This window comes from Helicoverpa zea, chromosome 20 (assembly GCF_022581195.2).
Source record: "Helicoverpa zea isolate HzStark_Cry1AcR chromosome 20, ilHelZeax1.1, whole genome shotgun sequence".
Lineage (NCBI taxonomy): Eukaryota > Metazoa > Arthropoda > Insecta > Lepidoptera > Noctuidae > Helicoverpa > Helicoverpa zea.
In genome coordinates, this window is record NC_061471.1 from 10,023,730 (window position 1) to 10,040,761 (window position 17,032).

At 36.5% G+C, this 17,032-nt stretch overlaps 2 protein-coding genes across 5 annotated transcripts; one reads left to right on the top strand and one right to left on the bottom strand.

Annotated features, from left to right (window-relative positions):
* Positions 1-3,815: 3,815 nt before the first annotated feature.
* On the top strand, positions 3,816-10,307 carry LOC124640022 (spidroin-2-like). Of its 3 annotated transcripts, none has more exons than XM_047177602.1 (4): positions 3,816-4,000; positions 4,688-4,735; positions 9,160-9,435; positions 9,812-10,307. In XM_047177602.1, exons 1-4 carry the CDS (start codon positions 3,946-3,948, stop codon positions 9,955-9,957), a joined length of 525 nt encoding a protein of 174 aa, XP_047033558.1. In that variant the 5' UTR covers positions 3,816-3,945; the 3' UTR covers positions 9,958-10,307. The 3 variants fall into 3 exon arrangements, with proteins under 3 accessions (XP_047033558.1, XP_047033559.1, XP_047033557.1); XM_047177603.1 differs by having other exon boundaries at positions 9,196-9,435; XM_047177601.1 differs by lacking the exons at positions 3,816-4,000; positions 4,688-4,735 and adding an exon at positions 5,994-6,396 and having other exon boundaries at positions 9,025-9,435.
* Positions 10,308-10,562: 255 nt separating this feature from the next.
* Positions 10,563-16,891, bottom strand: LOC124640021 (protein arginine N-methyltransferase 1). Of its 2 annotated transcripts, none has more exons than XM_047177599.1 (8): positions 16,544-16,891; positions 16,293-16,453; positions 15,437-15,601; positions 14,905-15,053; positions 13,578-13,725; positions 13,185-13,274; positions 12,822-12,971; positions 10,563-12,379 (listed from the first exon to the last, which is right to left on the bottom strand). In XM_047177599.1, the coding sequence occupies exons 1-8, from the start codon at positions 16,605-16,607 to the stop codon at positions 12,233-12,235; spliced, it is 1,074 nt and encodes a 357-aa protein (XP_047033555.1). In that variant the 5' UTR covers positions 16,608-16,891; the 3' UTR covers positions 10,563-12,232. The 2 variants fall into 2 exon arrangements, with proteins under 2 accessions (XP_047033555.1, XP_047033556.1); XM_047177600.1 differs by having other exon boundaries at positions 10,563-12,376; positions 16,544-16,890.
* Positions 16,892-17,032: the final 141 nt, after the last annotated feature.

Here is a 17,032-nt window from a genome sequence, read left to right on the forward strand (position 1 = left end):
TTAGACTAACCTGCACGAATATAGGTTTGATGACTGGGAATGACAATTATGGTAAGTAAGGTAAGTAGGCAAAAGGTACCTATTTCAAGTTGCATAAGTTGCATTATAGGAATGTCTAGAAATAGTCCAGAGTTTTCTCAAATCATCGATAATTTGACAAGGAACTGCGATCACTGTTATCAATGGCTTTACAAACCCAGACACAGCGATCACTCTTGATCTACAGCTCATTTCAATAACTTATCTGTCTTTTGCAAATTAAGAGATATATACTTAGGTTATTGAAAACTACCGTAAGTCCGTATGTGAAGCCAATCAAAACCGAAGTAAGATTTAACCTATGCCCAATTAGGTATTTATAGATACGGACTTTGGTAGACTTTTTGTTAACATACCGTTAGCAACGGTATTTGACACTTATAAATGAATAGTTCATCTGATAGATTGACGGATGTGGAGCAAAAACTACTTTTATAATTAGATATATTAAGCTTGATTGAAATTGCCAGTTAGCTTTCTTGTTGAAGCAAAAAGTGATTTTATGTGCAACGATTTATCTATCTGTAATACACGTGTCTATTTATTAGTGTGTCGTGTCTATTTACTAGTTTTCCCGCGGTTTCACCCGCGTCCTGTGGGAGCTACTGCCCGCACCGGGATAAAAGTAGCCTATAGCCTTCCTCGATAAATGGGCTATCTAACACTGAAAGAAATTTTCAAATCGGACCAGTAGTTCCTAATATTAGCGCGTTCAAACAAACAAACAAACTCTTCAGCTTTATAATATTAGTATAGACTAGCTTCTGCCAGCGGTTTCACCCGCATCCCGTGGGAACTACTTCCCGTACCGGGATAAAAAGTAGCCTATAGCCTTCCTCGATAAATGGGCTATCTAACACTGAAAGAAATTTTCAAATCGGACCAGTAGTTCCTGAAATTAGCGCGTTCAAACAAACAAACTCTTCAGCTTTATAATATTAGTATAGATAACTAGCTGTTCCCTGCGATTTTACCTACATCTCATGGGGTCAGTTCTGCAAAGCTAAATGCAGAGTAATCTTCCTCGACAAATGGCCTATCTAACACTGAAAGAATATAGGCGATAAATGTTAATGGTCTAGGTTCTAGTGGACAACCGGACTAAACATCTGGAATTCTCATCTCATCTGCAAGCCAACAGGTTTCAATACTTTGTTCGTTTATCGATTTTCTGCCTTATATAGATAGAGAAATATCAAGAGTTTATATCATTAGTCTTATGAGAATTGATAACTTTCAGATGACTATAAATATACAAAAATACAAATAACAATATGGCAACTTTTGTAAGTAATTTGTCACTGCATTTTGTATTGAGCAATGACAGTTGAAAATTAAAACGTACCGCTGACCAAAAAAGTCTATATAATATACCAGTGGTTTTTCGCGGTTCTACCCAGAAAAATAGCTCTAGCAAACAGATATAAAACTACCTATAGCTATCTCCAAAATCCCATCTCAATCGATTCAACTATTTCCTTCAACAGCGTAAACAAACAAACTCACAAACTACAACTATATACTAGCAAAAACATTATCCTCAAGATCAGTCCACAACGTCAGAACCATTAAACTATCAATTAATGAACCAATAAGATACAGTAAAACAAAATGATCAGGTAGGTATGTGCCGACTGGTTTGCGAACGGTACCCACGGGTCAGGCACCTTTGATGCTTGAAATAGAGACATTTTTATGGGTTAAGGCCGTGTTTAGATGTTAGTGGTGGGTTCTGTATGACTATAAGGTATAGACAATTTTAATACAAGAGGGAAAGTGGTGGATATTGGATTAAAGAAAACTACTTCTTAAATTTTAACACCAACAACATAAACGTCCGTTTTTCGTAACAACTATTTACTTCGAAAACTGAATATGAAAATTCACCATAAACAGGTGAACACCTGAACAGCTTGTCGGTGAATATGGCGTATATTAAACAGCTAAAATATTTTTGACTGGTGTCACCTGAATATCTGCTGAGGCTGTGGAATTATCCGATAAAACTCCAATAGAACCACAGACATGTTTCAATAGTTTGGCACTCTCTGCGCCTTCCCACAGCGGGAGGCAGTAATGTAATGTTTTCCCACCTATAAAAAATTATTATGTGTCCCATATTTGATAAGCTCAACAAAAATATCTCACTTCAATGTTATTTCAGTATTGACGGCCATATTCATATAATAGCCAGCCATATCGATATACAAAAACTGTTCATTGATAGTAGATTTCATATCCATCCATGGAACCCATATGAATGTTTTAATCATTATAAAACCAGTCAGCATCGGTTGCAGATGTCAAGTCCGGTTATAAACTAGTAGGTAATTTTTATATAGATCACTATCTGTATACCGCGGTTTCACCCGCATCCAGCTTATACGAAGCTGGATAAAAATAACTAAATAACTTGCCTAGTGGTTAAAAGAACCAACCTCTCGAGTATGTGGGTGTGGGTTCGATTCCAGGTCAGGCAAGTACCAATGCAACTTTTCTAAGTTTGTATGTACTTTCTAAGTATATCTTGGACACCAATGGCTGATAAAAAGGTGAAGGAAAACATCTTGAGGAAACCTGGACTATAGTCTGAAATCACCAACCCGCATTGAGCAAGCGTGGTGATTAATGCTCAATCCTTCTCCATGTGAGAGGAGGCCTGTGCCCAGCAGTGGGACGATAAAAAAAGGCAGTAACAGTAACTTATATCATTTTTCGCAAAGGTCGAAGTATTTCTAGGCCATATTTTATTTCAAAAAGTAGGTGCAAGGAAGGTTATAAGCTTCCTCTGTAATTGGGCCATCGAATACTGAAATAATTTTTCATATAGGACGAGTAGGTCCTGAGATTAGTGTGTTTAAGCAAACAAATGAACAAACTCTTCAACTTTAGGATAAAGTAATGAGAGCAAATGTAAATTTGAGTATTTCTTAAACAGTTTGTAATATGTAAATATATAATTCACAAAACCCAAATACAGTTCACAAAGCGCCGAAATATGGATTCAGACAATTCCTTAAATTAGTACTTACTTGACAATTATTTGATACAGACCTTCTAAAACCGTTCCAAAATCAATACTATATAACCAAGTTTCAGGTATAAGTATAATAAGTCAGTGCACCACTCACAACCAGTTGTATTAGCTAATTAGTTAGATAATCGTTAGAACGTCCAGGTGTTAAGGACAACTGCAAGACCCTTTGCAAGGAATAAATATGCACTTCATGTACAGACGAGAACACAAGCGTTAACTGTGAGAACTATGTAGGTACCTAATAAAGAAATTAAATTAATCAACAATTGATGCATTCAACTAGAATGTAAAAAAATTGTTACGGGATAATGTTGATAAAGGAGCTATATGTATGTATAAATATAAATAATATGAAGGATTCGGTTCCAGCCCAACTGAGAAGTACTGCTGAAAGCTAATACCAATGTTTTCAATTAAAAAAACTAAAACTTTGATCTCACAATTCCTCTTAGTTAGGTCTTTCTACTAGTAGGATTTTGCTTCCCGGAACAACTGATATCTATGTTCTACTACCAATACAACGAAGTTTTTATCACTATTTATTCTAGCACTTCTTTGATACAAATGATAGCAAGCAAACCCATATTTTTCCAAACATAGCGCAACACAAAATAAACACTCCACATACAAGATTAAGATCTATTTTCGCTTAGTACCAACTTTAGAACCAACTTCGCCTCACATATCTGTAGCTCATCACTTTTGAACTCAACTGTACCGGTAAATCCAGCTTCCTAAGTCGAAGTGGTTTATTTTATTATTTACACGACGCTCTTGAACGGCGACCGTGCCAAACACACGCACAAACAGTTGAATTTTATTTTAATTTTGTATTTTTGTATCATCTGTGGGAGAAAAGAGTTTTGATAATGTACAAGACGGTTTTGTTTTTGATTTTCGCGGCGACTCTGGCGAGTAGCGATGGTGAGTTTTCTATTTTTTAAATATTTTACCTAGTTAAAATCAATAAAAATGTTGAGCTTGATTTTACTTAAAATAATCGGTTCTGCAAGAAGGGTATTTTTAAGACCTTTTTCTTAGAAAGATGCCTTAGGCTTATCACATTAGGTATATTTTTTGTGGCAAGAAAAAGTGATAAGTATTTATTTGTTCCAAACATTTTTCTTCATATAATAATTACATTCTAATACAAAATCGAATAGGTATAGGTTGTATAACAAAATACTAAGTGCGAGTTAGCAAGAAATAGATGCAAATGTAAGTAATCAAGTGATTATCTAAGTAATTAGCTATGCACTAGGTATTTTAGAATATTCCGTCTAAAATAACTGTGTCTAGAAGGTGCAGTCAACACAAAAAAAAATCTTAAGCCTTTTCAATTCAACGTTCGTGAAGATTCTAAGAATGTTTACCTATTTGTGTAAGCCTCAAACAAAACCAATTTTCAGACCAGTAAATATTCCTATTAATATGACAAAGGCAAACTCTGTTTATTTGAGAAAATTCTATGATTAGGTACATTCCAAAGAAAGATCTAGCAATAATTCTATTTCTAAGTATTTTTGTATAGTAAATAGATGCTTAATTCCCACGCAAGATAAAATGTGTATTTTAATCATACTTAAAGTTATTCCATGTGTAAATCAATAGGTGTTCAGCCCACAAATTACGAAATAAGCCGAAACCAACTGGGCGGTGGTAAGTTGTTCAAACTTTGTCATTAAGGAAAGATAGCGGAGGTGCCATAAGGAAGGTAGGTGAAACGCCTTCTTGAAGGCGTTCCTACAGTACGCGTGATCAGATACTAGAACTAACAAGGCCTTCGGGTTCCTTGTAAAATCAAAACCAATCTATCAAAGATTGGTCTTCATTTATTGGATTGATTGGTGATCTTATTTTGAAAATAATGGAAAGTTCCAAAGAAGGCTTGTAAGGGCGTTATGACATCTCCGCTAGTCATTTTGTTCTCCATGGTCATAACCATTCACAAACTGACAGGAATTGCTCATTACCATGGTATCCATAGACCATATCATTAAATACCATACTTATCACTTGTTATAAGCGCATGTGATTTCAATTTGATGGTTTATTTGTCATAATATTTAATCTAAGAGCATGGATTCATTTCTGAACACAAATTCATGGACATGGACATGGGATCATTTAAATTACTCCTACCTACTATATTGACTAGGTAGTACTAGGCAGGTGATAACAAGAAACTAATACCTAGTTTATTACTATCGGTAGGTAACGATGATAGTCTAGAATCGTACACAGGACACGTATTTGTATCTACACAAATTCTTCTAATTATTACGTATTCAATAACAACGTAAACGACGTCTAAATTCATGTCATATCTCAATCATTCGTTCCACTAAATTAATTTCGTTTCGAGGAACTCCACCTTTACTTGCAAACCGAAAATACGAGTAGTTTAGCAAATAATACCCAACTTAATGATATGTTATTTCTAGTTAAATAGCCTACTGTAACTAAGAGATTGAAGCGAGTTAAATAATTCTAGGAAACTGAATTGGTTTAGGTAGCAGTTTGGAAATAACATAATTTTGCCTACAATAAATAAAAGTCACAAATCGCCAATCCGCCTTGAACAAGCGAAGGGATTAACGCTCATTCCTTCTCTGTATGAGAAGAGGCCTGTGCCCAGCAGTGAGACAATAAAAAGGCCGATGATGATGATGATGTCAGGCAGGCAGAACCTGCCATTGTAAATTAACTTAACAAACATCACAATTTTTTACCCATCTTAGCACATTAGAACGAGCAATGGTCACATAAAAAAATTAACGTGTCATCTTTTCAATAACGTTACGCTAGACAAAACGTTAATTAGGTACGAACCTACACTAATTGCCTAAAAATAAGGAAATCTGGCAAGGCCGACGCTTTTTCATCTTCATTCGAATTGTTCTAATATATTATCTAGATGCGAAAATGTAGGTACCTACTTAATTTATAGGTACGTCAAAAGATGCATATCTTGTTTAACATTATAACAATTAATTCGTTATAATGATGTTGTTATTAAGCACGTTTTTGCTTCCCATTTAATTAAGGGCGATTTGTACTTCAAATGCATGTATTTTTCAAGGCTTTTTATTGTTATGTCATGGGTCGTGTGAATGAACTATGATTTTGGAGGATTTATCAGTTATTATACAGTAAACAAAACATTACTTTATTGGACAATTTTAGAAACACAATACCTTGTTTCTAGCCACTCAATATCATCATTATTGCGTGTCACATATGATTATCACTTTCTGCGACCCCATCAAAGGCTATGCTTGGTGTCCATCTAATTAGGAAAATTTCAAAATCGTCATAAAATCCAGCCCCGGATCTAGGGGGGGGCAAGCCGGGGCCTGTGCCCCGGGCGGCAAATTCAGGGGGCGGCAAAATCAGGCGGCTGCCAAATTCACACTTCACAGACCAATGGATAACGTGTTGTAGGTTCAGAGTAGTAGATAGATGGATAACTCATCATTTATTTAACTTTGACCACGGAATAAATAATAGCACAAGTACAGCAATTTCATGGCCATATCAACTTGACCGATACCCTGCACTACTGCACGAACATTTATTATTCACGAGGCGAAGTTTTAGCAAACTAAAACTGATTAAAAATTATTTGCGATCATCTATGAGCCAGGAACGCTTATCGCATATATTTATTTTTATTTTAAATCCTACATCACAGATTACTGTAATGGTTAGGTACCTACAGCGCCATCTTAACCTATGGTGCAGGGTGTGCGCATGACCCGGGCGCCTTGCTCGGTCTCAAGGGCGCCACGGAACGCCCCACCACCAGGAAATTTCTAAAAAAGTCGCCTTCGCTTTGTTTGATTGATCATTTTGATTATTTTTTACTTTTAACATCCTCCAACTAAGTGAAAAAATTCTTGCTCGCTACGCTCGCGGCTAAATGACAACGCGGCTGTTTTTCTGATTGTTTATTATTTTTATTGACTCGGTCGTCGGTCATTGATTCAGTCTCTAATCACGTTTTCTTTTTATTTGTACATAATTCCCAGTTTAATTTGTGAGTCTTCAAACAAATAATTTAAAAAATTCGCGCTCGCTACGCTCGCGGCTACTTGTTGCTTTACGATGTCCTTTATCAGGTAGATACTTTTGTGTCGCGGGCTCAAAAAATTTCGCGCTCGCTTCGCTCGCGCAATATTATATATGCATTGCCTCAATGTCTTCATAAGTCAAGGCCACACTGCCTTAACTTTTATAAGTCAAATGCAGTAGCGGCGTAAGCGGGGGGCGGAGGGGGCGGTCCGCCCCGGGTACCACATCTCGGGGGGTGCCATCTTGGTCGACACATATCTGCATGACCAGGGCCCCGATTCTCCTAATTTTACTTAAGCGTCATACGATTCACGTTCGACTCGATTCGACTGAGATCCGATCCCGACTCGATTACGATTGAAGCGTATGTGGCATTCCGCTATTTTTTCTTTGAAATAAACATTTTAATCCTTTTCTGTCATTCAATAATGAATCATTTTGTCTGCAAATGATTTACGATTGCAAAATGATTGTACAGCAAACTACCGTATGGACCAAAATCACCAAAATAGCAGACCAATCGCACACCAATCAAATGTCAATCGAATACGATTGGTCTTTTATTAGTAGCAGAATGACCGATATGGTTAAAACTGCTATTGCGATCATATTGCGATTCGATTTCTACTCGATTTTGACATTATTAACTTAGGAGAATCGGGCCCCAGGATGGCGCGGGCAGAAGGGACAAGTCACATTCTTATCTGCGAAGCTTAGGTTCACTACCATTTACTGTTTCATTTTATTTATATTCAAATTTTAAACAAAACTACGACAGAGCATGCGCGAGACATCGAGGCGGTCACCCCTCTCAGTCCGACTGTCACCCCTCTCTTATATGTTTGCTTTATCTAATTACTTAAATTAATTCCTCAAAGTTAGAAAAAAAAAATCTTCTTAATTTCTATATTGTTCTGCCCTTGCTTTTTGAGTACTCAATCTAACAAAAATTTAAAGCACCGAAGTAGCAAAAACAACTGACGCTCGCTTCAGTCACGGTTTCTTTTTATTTGTGCTTAATTCAGAGTTAAATTACAGTCCTCAAAAGTAACAATTAAAAAAATTCACTTTACAGTAGTTATTTTTAAGTTGTTTAGGCGCTATTTGTAAGCGGAGGTTGAGGACTTTCACTGTACAGTGCTTTTTATCAAACTTGTTTGGGTACTTTTGTGTTCTCAAACTCAAAAATTTCGCACTCGCTATGTTCGCGGATTCATTAACCGTTTTTTTTTTTAAATTGGGATCTTTTGTGTCCTACATCTCGAACATTTCTGGGGCTCACTGTAGGTTTTTTTTTTACTACGTGATTATATTCTGTCGTTTTTTTTGGGGAGGTGGGGGATGCTCGATAAGTAGTCCGTCCCGGGTGCCACCCGATGCTACGCCGCCACTGGTCAAATGTAGTAAAAAATATATATTTATGGAGTCCTCAAAAACAAAAAAGTTTGCTTGCTGCTTGTTACAGCGCTTTTTTAAACTAATTAACTTTTTGTGTCCCAAATTAAAAAATTTGCGCGCTCACTTCGCTCGCGCTGCTTTTTACAATCGTTCTGTCTCGACTTTCATAACTTAAAGAGCCTACAATGAATTGGACACATTTTTTAAAGTCCTTTACCTACCAAATAGTGCACTTCATTCGAACGTTCTTATTTATATTCCTTGTAACTACTCTAAGTACTTCAATACATAGGTGGCGCTTGGGTGATGATTGCAGCCAGGCGCTACATGAGCTAGAGACGGCCCTGCCTGCCTACATATTGATAGCTAAAATTATATGGATGATAAAGGTGAAAATAAACATAAGTAGGTAGGCGGGGCGGCATTTTGCAGATTTTGCCCCGCCTAAAAAAAATTGAAGATCCGGGGCTGATAAAATCTAATGACTGGTTTAACCCGCTACCCTCTGGCATTTGTAACAAGGTACCACAGGCTTCAAACGCCACTAAACCACGGGACTCCATCTCACAGGTGCCATCTAATTAACATTCATAATCACCAACATTTAACAGGTTTCGGAATAAGAGAAATGCTGGGCTATTTGTTAGGAGGCAACTACGGGAACTACTACCCGCCGGGCCACTACGGGCCGGGGCAATACGGACCGGGGCACTACGGACCTGGGCAATTCGGACCGGGGCAATACGGGCCTGGGCACTACGGGCCCGGGATGTACGCGCCCCCCGGCCCTCCTGGGGCGCATCCTGGATGTCCCCTGTGTGATTCGTCTGTGTACAGCTACTGCTCCCACAAGCAAGCCCATGATGCGTGCTGCTGCAGTTCTGTTTGTAAGTATAGAAAATATATATACTTTCGTTTTGGTTCCTAAGCACTGAATGTCGATGTGCACATCAGTAACGCTAGGTCCATATTCCCAAAACGGGCGGGATTAACGTGCTCTCCGAGGCAAGGATATATTGCCTGCCACTTACCACCAACTTCAAGACTTCTGTTTCCAAAATTACCTTCTTTGTGACTCTCTTGAAATTGAAACCTACAAGCCGATATCGGCCCATCTACCTGAGCATAGAACCCGAGATCAAAAATTACAGCGGTCAAACTGAGAACTTTCTTTTCTCGATGTCGGTTAAAAAAAGCAATTTACTTCAGGCACTACCTGATTCACACCAATCTTTTTCTTACCAACTTTTTTAATCTTTCCAGTCAACCCCTACAATTGCGGTAAGAGCGACTGCAAGTTCCTGTACGCGAATTCCTGCGAAGAACATCAGCTGATCACCAACTGCTGCTGCGTAGACCTCTACAAGAGCAACGTGCAAGACGCCGTGCCCGTTGTGCCGGTCGCATAATAAACCTTATGAAAGTAGATATAAGACTTATATTCGTAGATTATAGAGCCGATTGCATCAAACTGATGATAAAGGTTTTTGCTAAGTTTTCTTCTACTTACCAAGCATCTTTTCCACATATCAGAGAGAAGTTATGCCTTGTATGTATAGACGACTTTCTCTCCACTGTTTATCGCGTTGAACAGCGTAATTATTTTTGCTTATGGAATAAAATCTAATAAATAGAAGAGAAGCTATTCAAAACCTTATTTAGTTTGATGCAACGGACATTTTATATTTTCATAGTTTAGCTTGTAATCCATTAACTCATTCAGTCATTGTAGCATTAAAAGTACATCGAAACTTTGTAATTTCAATTGTTTTTATTTATTTTTTCATTGTGTTTCATAAGTGAATGGGCGTTACATTTTAAGACAGTTATTCAAAAGTATGTGGACAAAATATACATAATAAATAAAATAGCATTTTTGGGAGTTAGTTTTAAATAGCGTTGGGAATGGAGTTGGGGTGAAATGGGGCAACATTGAAATTGGGCCGAGTTAAAATAGACCAACAAATAGTTACATTAAAATTGGGAATAATAGTTTAGAAATAAAACAACAGCATTGCTTATAGGTACTTATTCATGAATGCACCACAAATATTCGTACACCATACACACAGTTGCTAAACCGTAGAAAACGCCACTGAGTGACACATTGGCATCGGCAGTTGAACATCAACCTTACTTCTATTACAAGTGCTCAGTATAAACTAAACAATAGTCATTTTGTTAATGGCAGTTCTGAACTTAAGCTTGGGGCTTTTAATATCAAAAATAGATAACATCAGCAAACGATTTTCTATGTTCCTAGTAATTATTTATGCTTATACTATATGTTGGAACATTATTAGAACGGTAGGCACTCGAAGCAGTATCGTTGTCCTTTCAAATTATTTTTTTACTTGGATTGATTGTCTTTTACTATCTGCTATCGAAGGACTTGTAGGTGCCTGAAATTTATTCTTACCGAACTGCAGTCCTTGAGAACAATACGCTACAAAAATAATATCAAATCTGTCATGTGCAATGTTCTAGCTCAAATATTATACCTATAGTGCTAAATATATACCTAAGTCTAAAATCACTGGGTTCACAGCTTGTGTACAAGAAGTAACTGGCATTCAAAACTGCCATTAACACGTCATTTATCAATACAACAAAGTATCTTAGTACAGTGTTATGAAAATTCTATAATAACTCCCTTTGTAGGGCTTCGCAGTATCGTTTAGGCGGTCATACAAAAGTGAGATACCTAACCTAGATCATAAACATCGTCAAATTACCCCAACTCACTTTATTCGGGCCGACAATTAATTAAACAAAAATACTGATTGGTAAACACCGACTGTATATTAGTCAGTTTACTGTTTTCAATTCGTTAAACTAATGGATCTATTTTATAACTAAAATCTGTGTTGGATAACAAAATTATTTTGACAGAAAAACAACCATTCTAGCTCGACTCAATTTTATTAACATCTGATATCACTCAACCATGCATCAAAGAAACATATCAAAACGAAAATATCGTATCACACAAAAAAATGGAAATTAACCGAATAAAGTGAGTGGAAACAACTTAATTTTTAAGTCATTAAAAATTACGCAGCAACCATATTTCTTAGTATTGTTGTTACAAAATTCGTTTACAAGTTAATTACCAGCCTTCGGACGTTGTTATACTTGCCCCTATATACAAAGCGACAATAAAAGTATCTTTATATCGACAACAAATGCACATAAAGATAATTTCTCAATAAAAAACTAGTCAAGCTAGCATTAGGATAGTGCCATAGCGAAAATGGCCTAACTAAAAATAGTGACCCCATTTACAACTCCGTTTATTTTTATATATAATAAATCAATTGTTAAGACAATTTATTAAAATAATAAAAGATATTTAAGTGTCAATCAAGCAAGGTTCAGACTAGAGTTAGGCCAATTGCACGAGCGAGGTACTTGCACACAATAATATGTTTTACAGAGCAATTTTTATGACAACAATGTTATTGATTTATAATTTTAAGTTTGAATATTATCAATACAAAAATTTACGTTGACGACAAAGCAGTTGATAGTGGCTGAATAATCACGAAATTTATTTTATTTTGTCTATAGCCTTAAACCATGAAGTATTTGCTGCATAAAGTCTAGATTTCTGATACAATCTGTGGCAAGGGAAACTGGGTATAAAAGTGTAACAGTGAAGGCTGGTTATAAACGCTAGCTGTCTCAGCGCATCCTATAATGATTCTTCTCCCGAACTTGGCAGAGTTCGCCTTTGAAATCAATTTCGATCTCGAAGTCCAAATCGCGGTTGTTCCGCGCGTTTTGACGCATCGAGAATGTTCCCGTGATCTCCTCGAACTTTTTTACCTGCAGTAATATTAAGTTTTGGTGAGTATTCAATTGATGAAATGTGGCTTGTAATAAATATAGAAGGGACAGACACACATGGATACTAATATGTAAGAAAAAATATGTCAGATTAAAAATATACATAACTTTTTTAACTTATTAGTCTTGAATAAATAATCCATCATTTTATTTTCCTAAACACAACCCAGAGCACAGATGTACATCAGCCCCTAAGCTGTTGTTATTGTAAGCGCTACTAAAAATATGTGTGGTAAGGACACTTCCAAATCCAACCATGAACATTTTAGACTATTTAGACAATCAGTTCGAAAATCGCATTGAGCGCACGTGGTGGTTAACGCTCTATCCTCTTTTGGGTGAGAAAAGACCCATGCTTAGTAGTGTGACAATAAACAGGCTGAATACGAAATTTAACAGGTTAACGAAGGTATTAAACACTTACAGTCATATAATCGTCGAAGTAGAAGACGGTTTGCTTCCAGTGCGTGTAGGGCGCCTCGGGTGCAGTGCTGAAGCCGAGCCGCTTGTGCGACTTCGTGAACTCCACGTTGAAGAATGTCACTAGTGCTTGGATGAAGTCGTTGCGACGCACCTACAGTTATTAAACACTTTAGAATAATGCTTACACAATGTCCTAAGTAATCAATTACTACTTTTTTATTTTTTTCAGTATATGGACATCTTTTTACATAAAAAAAGAATCGTCTTATCAAGTTAAGAGCGTTTAGACAATTCAGTGATTATTTTTTAAAATCGCAATAACAATTTGAATTCAAACACTAGGCTATTTTAATTATTAACTTACTTGTAGGTGGAATTTGGATTCGAAGTTAAGATCCTCCTTCTTAACTGTGTACAAGTCTATTTCTTTCAATAAACAGGAGTTAGTCACCACCTGAAGATAAATAATAATAGCGTCAACTTCACATATTATGATGATAAGATGCTGAAATATAACAGAAGACAAACAAAAGACAATGACACGAAAACATCACTTTAGGATAAAAACTTTACATTATCTTCAAAGCACAAAAATCGCTACAACATTATATGGCTTTAAAATCACAAACTTTGTGCTAAGGACCTATTCCTTGCTGGCCTACAATAAGTAAATAAGTCTTTCAATACTACTATTTACTGTACAGTTCCTAAAACATCTACTACACACCAAAATAGCCATCTTCAGAATAAAACTTACCTGTTTAGCATCAACAACATCAACAAGAGGCTCGGAGATGGCCACCTTCCTGATGGAGCTCATGTCGAAGCCATACACATCATCCCACCAGTTGATCTTCTCGTCCTTGTACTGACGGTCTTCAATGCCGCAGATGAATAGTGTGCATCTGTTTCATAAAGTTTAGAAGTTATATTTAAACTAGGAAACAGTCTTAGGCCCAAGTCTAAGTAAGGGATTGGGTTGTCGGGGTAACTGGGTTGAGGAAGTTAGATAGGCAGTCGCTTGGGCAACTGGGTTGAGGAGGTCAGTTACGCGGTCGCTCTTTTTAAAGCACTGGTACTCAGTTGCATCCGGTTAGACTGGAAGCTGAACCCAACATAGTTGGGAAAAGGTTCCAAAGATGATGATAGTCTAAGTCCATTAGATATAGCGTAAAGGTTTTATCTCTGTAAGGGAGGAATATTTTCATTGAAAAAAATCTCATCATTGGAACTCCATGCGATAATTACGGAAATCGATATTTTTAGAGATCGATGTTAATAGATCAGCAGTAATAATGTATGTAATAATGTAGTCTCCTAACACAGGCATTGTTTGTCTAAAAGGAGGCTCCAAACACAATTCTTGTACATTACACTTTGTTACTTCTAATAAATATTTTCAAAAATATTTTCATTTTCAATAAAATTGTCGTTTGATACGAGAATAGCGTGGCGTTTTTTTTTTTTTCAGAGTTCAATTCGTTTTCTTGTACCTACTATCGATCGTATTGTATGTAGCATGAGAACTGGGTTTGTTTGTGGTTTTATACCAACACTTCATAAAGCAGTACTAGTGCTAGCAACGGCTTTATTCACAGTAGAGTGAACATAAGCAATACAATGCCTCAAAGAGAAAAAACGCTTTTTATAGTTATTTATACGCGGTTTTTTAATATCACAATCTCGTTACTACTTTGTCGTCAAATTAAATGCATTTCATTATTTCCTTGTAAAATTTCGTATTGCATAAATAACCACTATGAAATGGACTAAGGGACTTTCGTAGTCGAGTTGCGCGGAACTTTACCCGACACCCATGCAATGAAACACAACTCCGTTTAGTTCTTTACTACATGCATCTGCTGAGTTTCAATTACCTACTATGTATTAGAAAAATATAATGAAAGCTTTTTTATAGTCTCGCCGTTGCAACATTTTCCTATGCAAAGAAAGAATGAGAGTTAAAATCACCATGCTCACTCGAGGTAGATTGACAGTACTTGAGAAACTGGTGCTTCAAAGTCTCCACAACTACATCATGGTATATTTTCTTCTAAACATTTTAAGTACCAACTAATTCTTACCTGTCAGGGAAGAGCATGCCATCAGCTTTGAGCCACTTGTCGCGAGCATACAGGACGGTGTCCAACATGCTCTCGTAGAACAGGCAGTAGCCCATCCACTCCGAGATGATGATGTCCACCTTCTCCACTGGGAGCTCCACTTCCTCTACCTGGAGGAAGAACATTATAGAAATTAATGTTAGTTTGTTATTTTAATGGTATGTCGGTAAAGGGTGCAAATGAAGTGGTCATTTTTTTAATCTTTGCATGGAGTTTATAACTGTTTCCAAGGGCACAAAGAACAGAAGAAACATTTGTGAGCCTCAGACTTAGTTTTGTAACTATAATAATACTTCAATTTCCCCCATGGTAGTATTTATCTTAACTTTGTGTTTTACTCATGTACTACCTGGTTTAGCAGGCATAATTTTTTGAAGTAAGTAAATTAAGCATAAAAGATGATGAATTATGTACATTGTGATGAAATACACCAAAAAAAAAGAATAGATAGGATAGAAAACATAAATTCAATTGCAGGTAATTGTTTTCTTACCTTTCCTTTAACAATCTCAATGACATCACTGAGTCTGTTGGCTTCTACAATCTTGCGGGCGTAGTCCACTATGTTGGAGCACTCAACCGCAATGACTTTAGCTGCACCAGCCTTCGCTGCAAACATGGACAGGATGCCCGTGCCGCAGCCAATGTCCAGGACTGTCTGTGGGTTGGAATAAAGAAATATGTTGTTATACATGGTCCTTTTTTGACATATTTTGTTGATAGCTTATGGTGGCCAATATTGCTTGCAACAGGAATATGATAGTAGGTTTTGAAAAGGAGTTTGATTTTTTAAATGAAGATTTTTGATAAAAGGCATTTTACTATGTAGCATTTTTTAAGCGTAATTCGGAAATAGGCTTGATTCTTAACAATGTATAATTTAAAATTACTTCAGATTTTAATTTTAAAATCATTCAAAGGAGTTTCTACCACTTTGTAATGACCTCTTTGGCACAATGCCATTTTCAAACACAAGTTCATGGTTACCTGGCAAGTTCATGATTGTGTTGATGAATTGCATTATTTACAATACTCCTATTGTGTAATGCTTCAATGCAACCAACATAAAATGGCGCCAAAAATTAAATGTCAGCATAAAATGCATGATGCATAAAAATGTGCAATAGTCACTATTGTAACCATAAACAAGTTCTTATAGCGACAATAAATCATTCTGATAATGAAAATGTAAACAATGCGTGAATATTTTAGGTTATAAAATATTTATCTTGTGAAACATGGGTTGGTAACAAAGAGATTAGAGGCTAAAATGTGGCTTTCTGGGTGATGAATTAGAGGCTTGAATAAAAAATGCGGCATTATAGGTCGAATAATGAACGTATACTTACTTTGCCCTTGAACAGGTGCTTATTGTGATACATAGCGTTTCTGTAGGTGAGTGTTCGTACTTCGTCCTTCAGCATCTCCTCGTGAATACCGAAATGTGCGTAGGAGTCGAAGTAATAGTCCCTGGAGGTCATTTCTTCCGCCGTGACATTCTTATCAGGCCCTAAATGACAAAAGAACAGAAAAAAACTATAAAAAACCGAAGCACGTTTCCGTTCACCCAAGCGGTCGGCTTAGACAAGACTTTACTTACCATTTTCACCCGCCGGCGTCGACGCCGCAGACGTACCTTCTTGTGCAACATCCATGCTCTCCATTTCGATAATTTACTTACAATAAATCAATTAAATCTAACTATTTTTCAATATAACCTGCAACTTCGCAACGCCGAATCGATCTGTCAGTAATTCACTAGCGAACTTATAAGTAATACCACTTTGGTTTGACGTTATTTTTAATAACAGCTAGTTCTTACAACTAAATTATGAGATTAGACGAACAATTATCACAAAATATAACAATAGTTTTACGCAAAATGCTCGAAATCGCTCAATACGATACAACGAGCTTTTTTCACGAAAATTGAAAGACCAATTTAGAGTTGCCAGTTTATAATTTTAAAAAAGTATAAACAAAATGTAGCATTTTTTTTACTTTTAGTTGGTAGTCGGTAAACTACTACTACTTTGAAAAGTACATAAAAATACAAAATCGTTATTACAAAATAAATTAAGCACAAAAT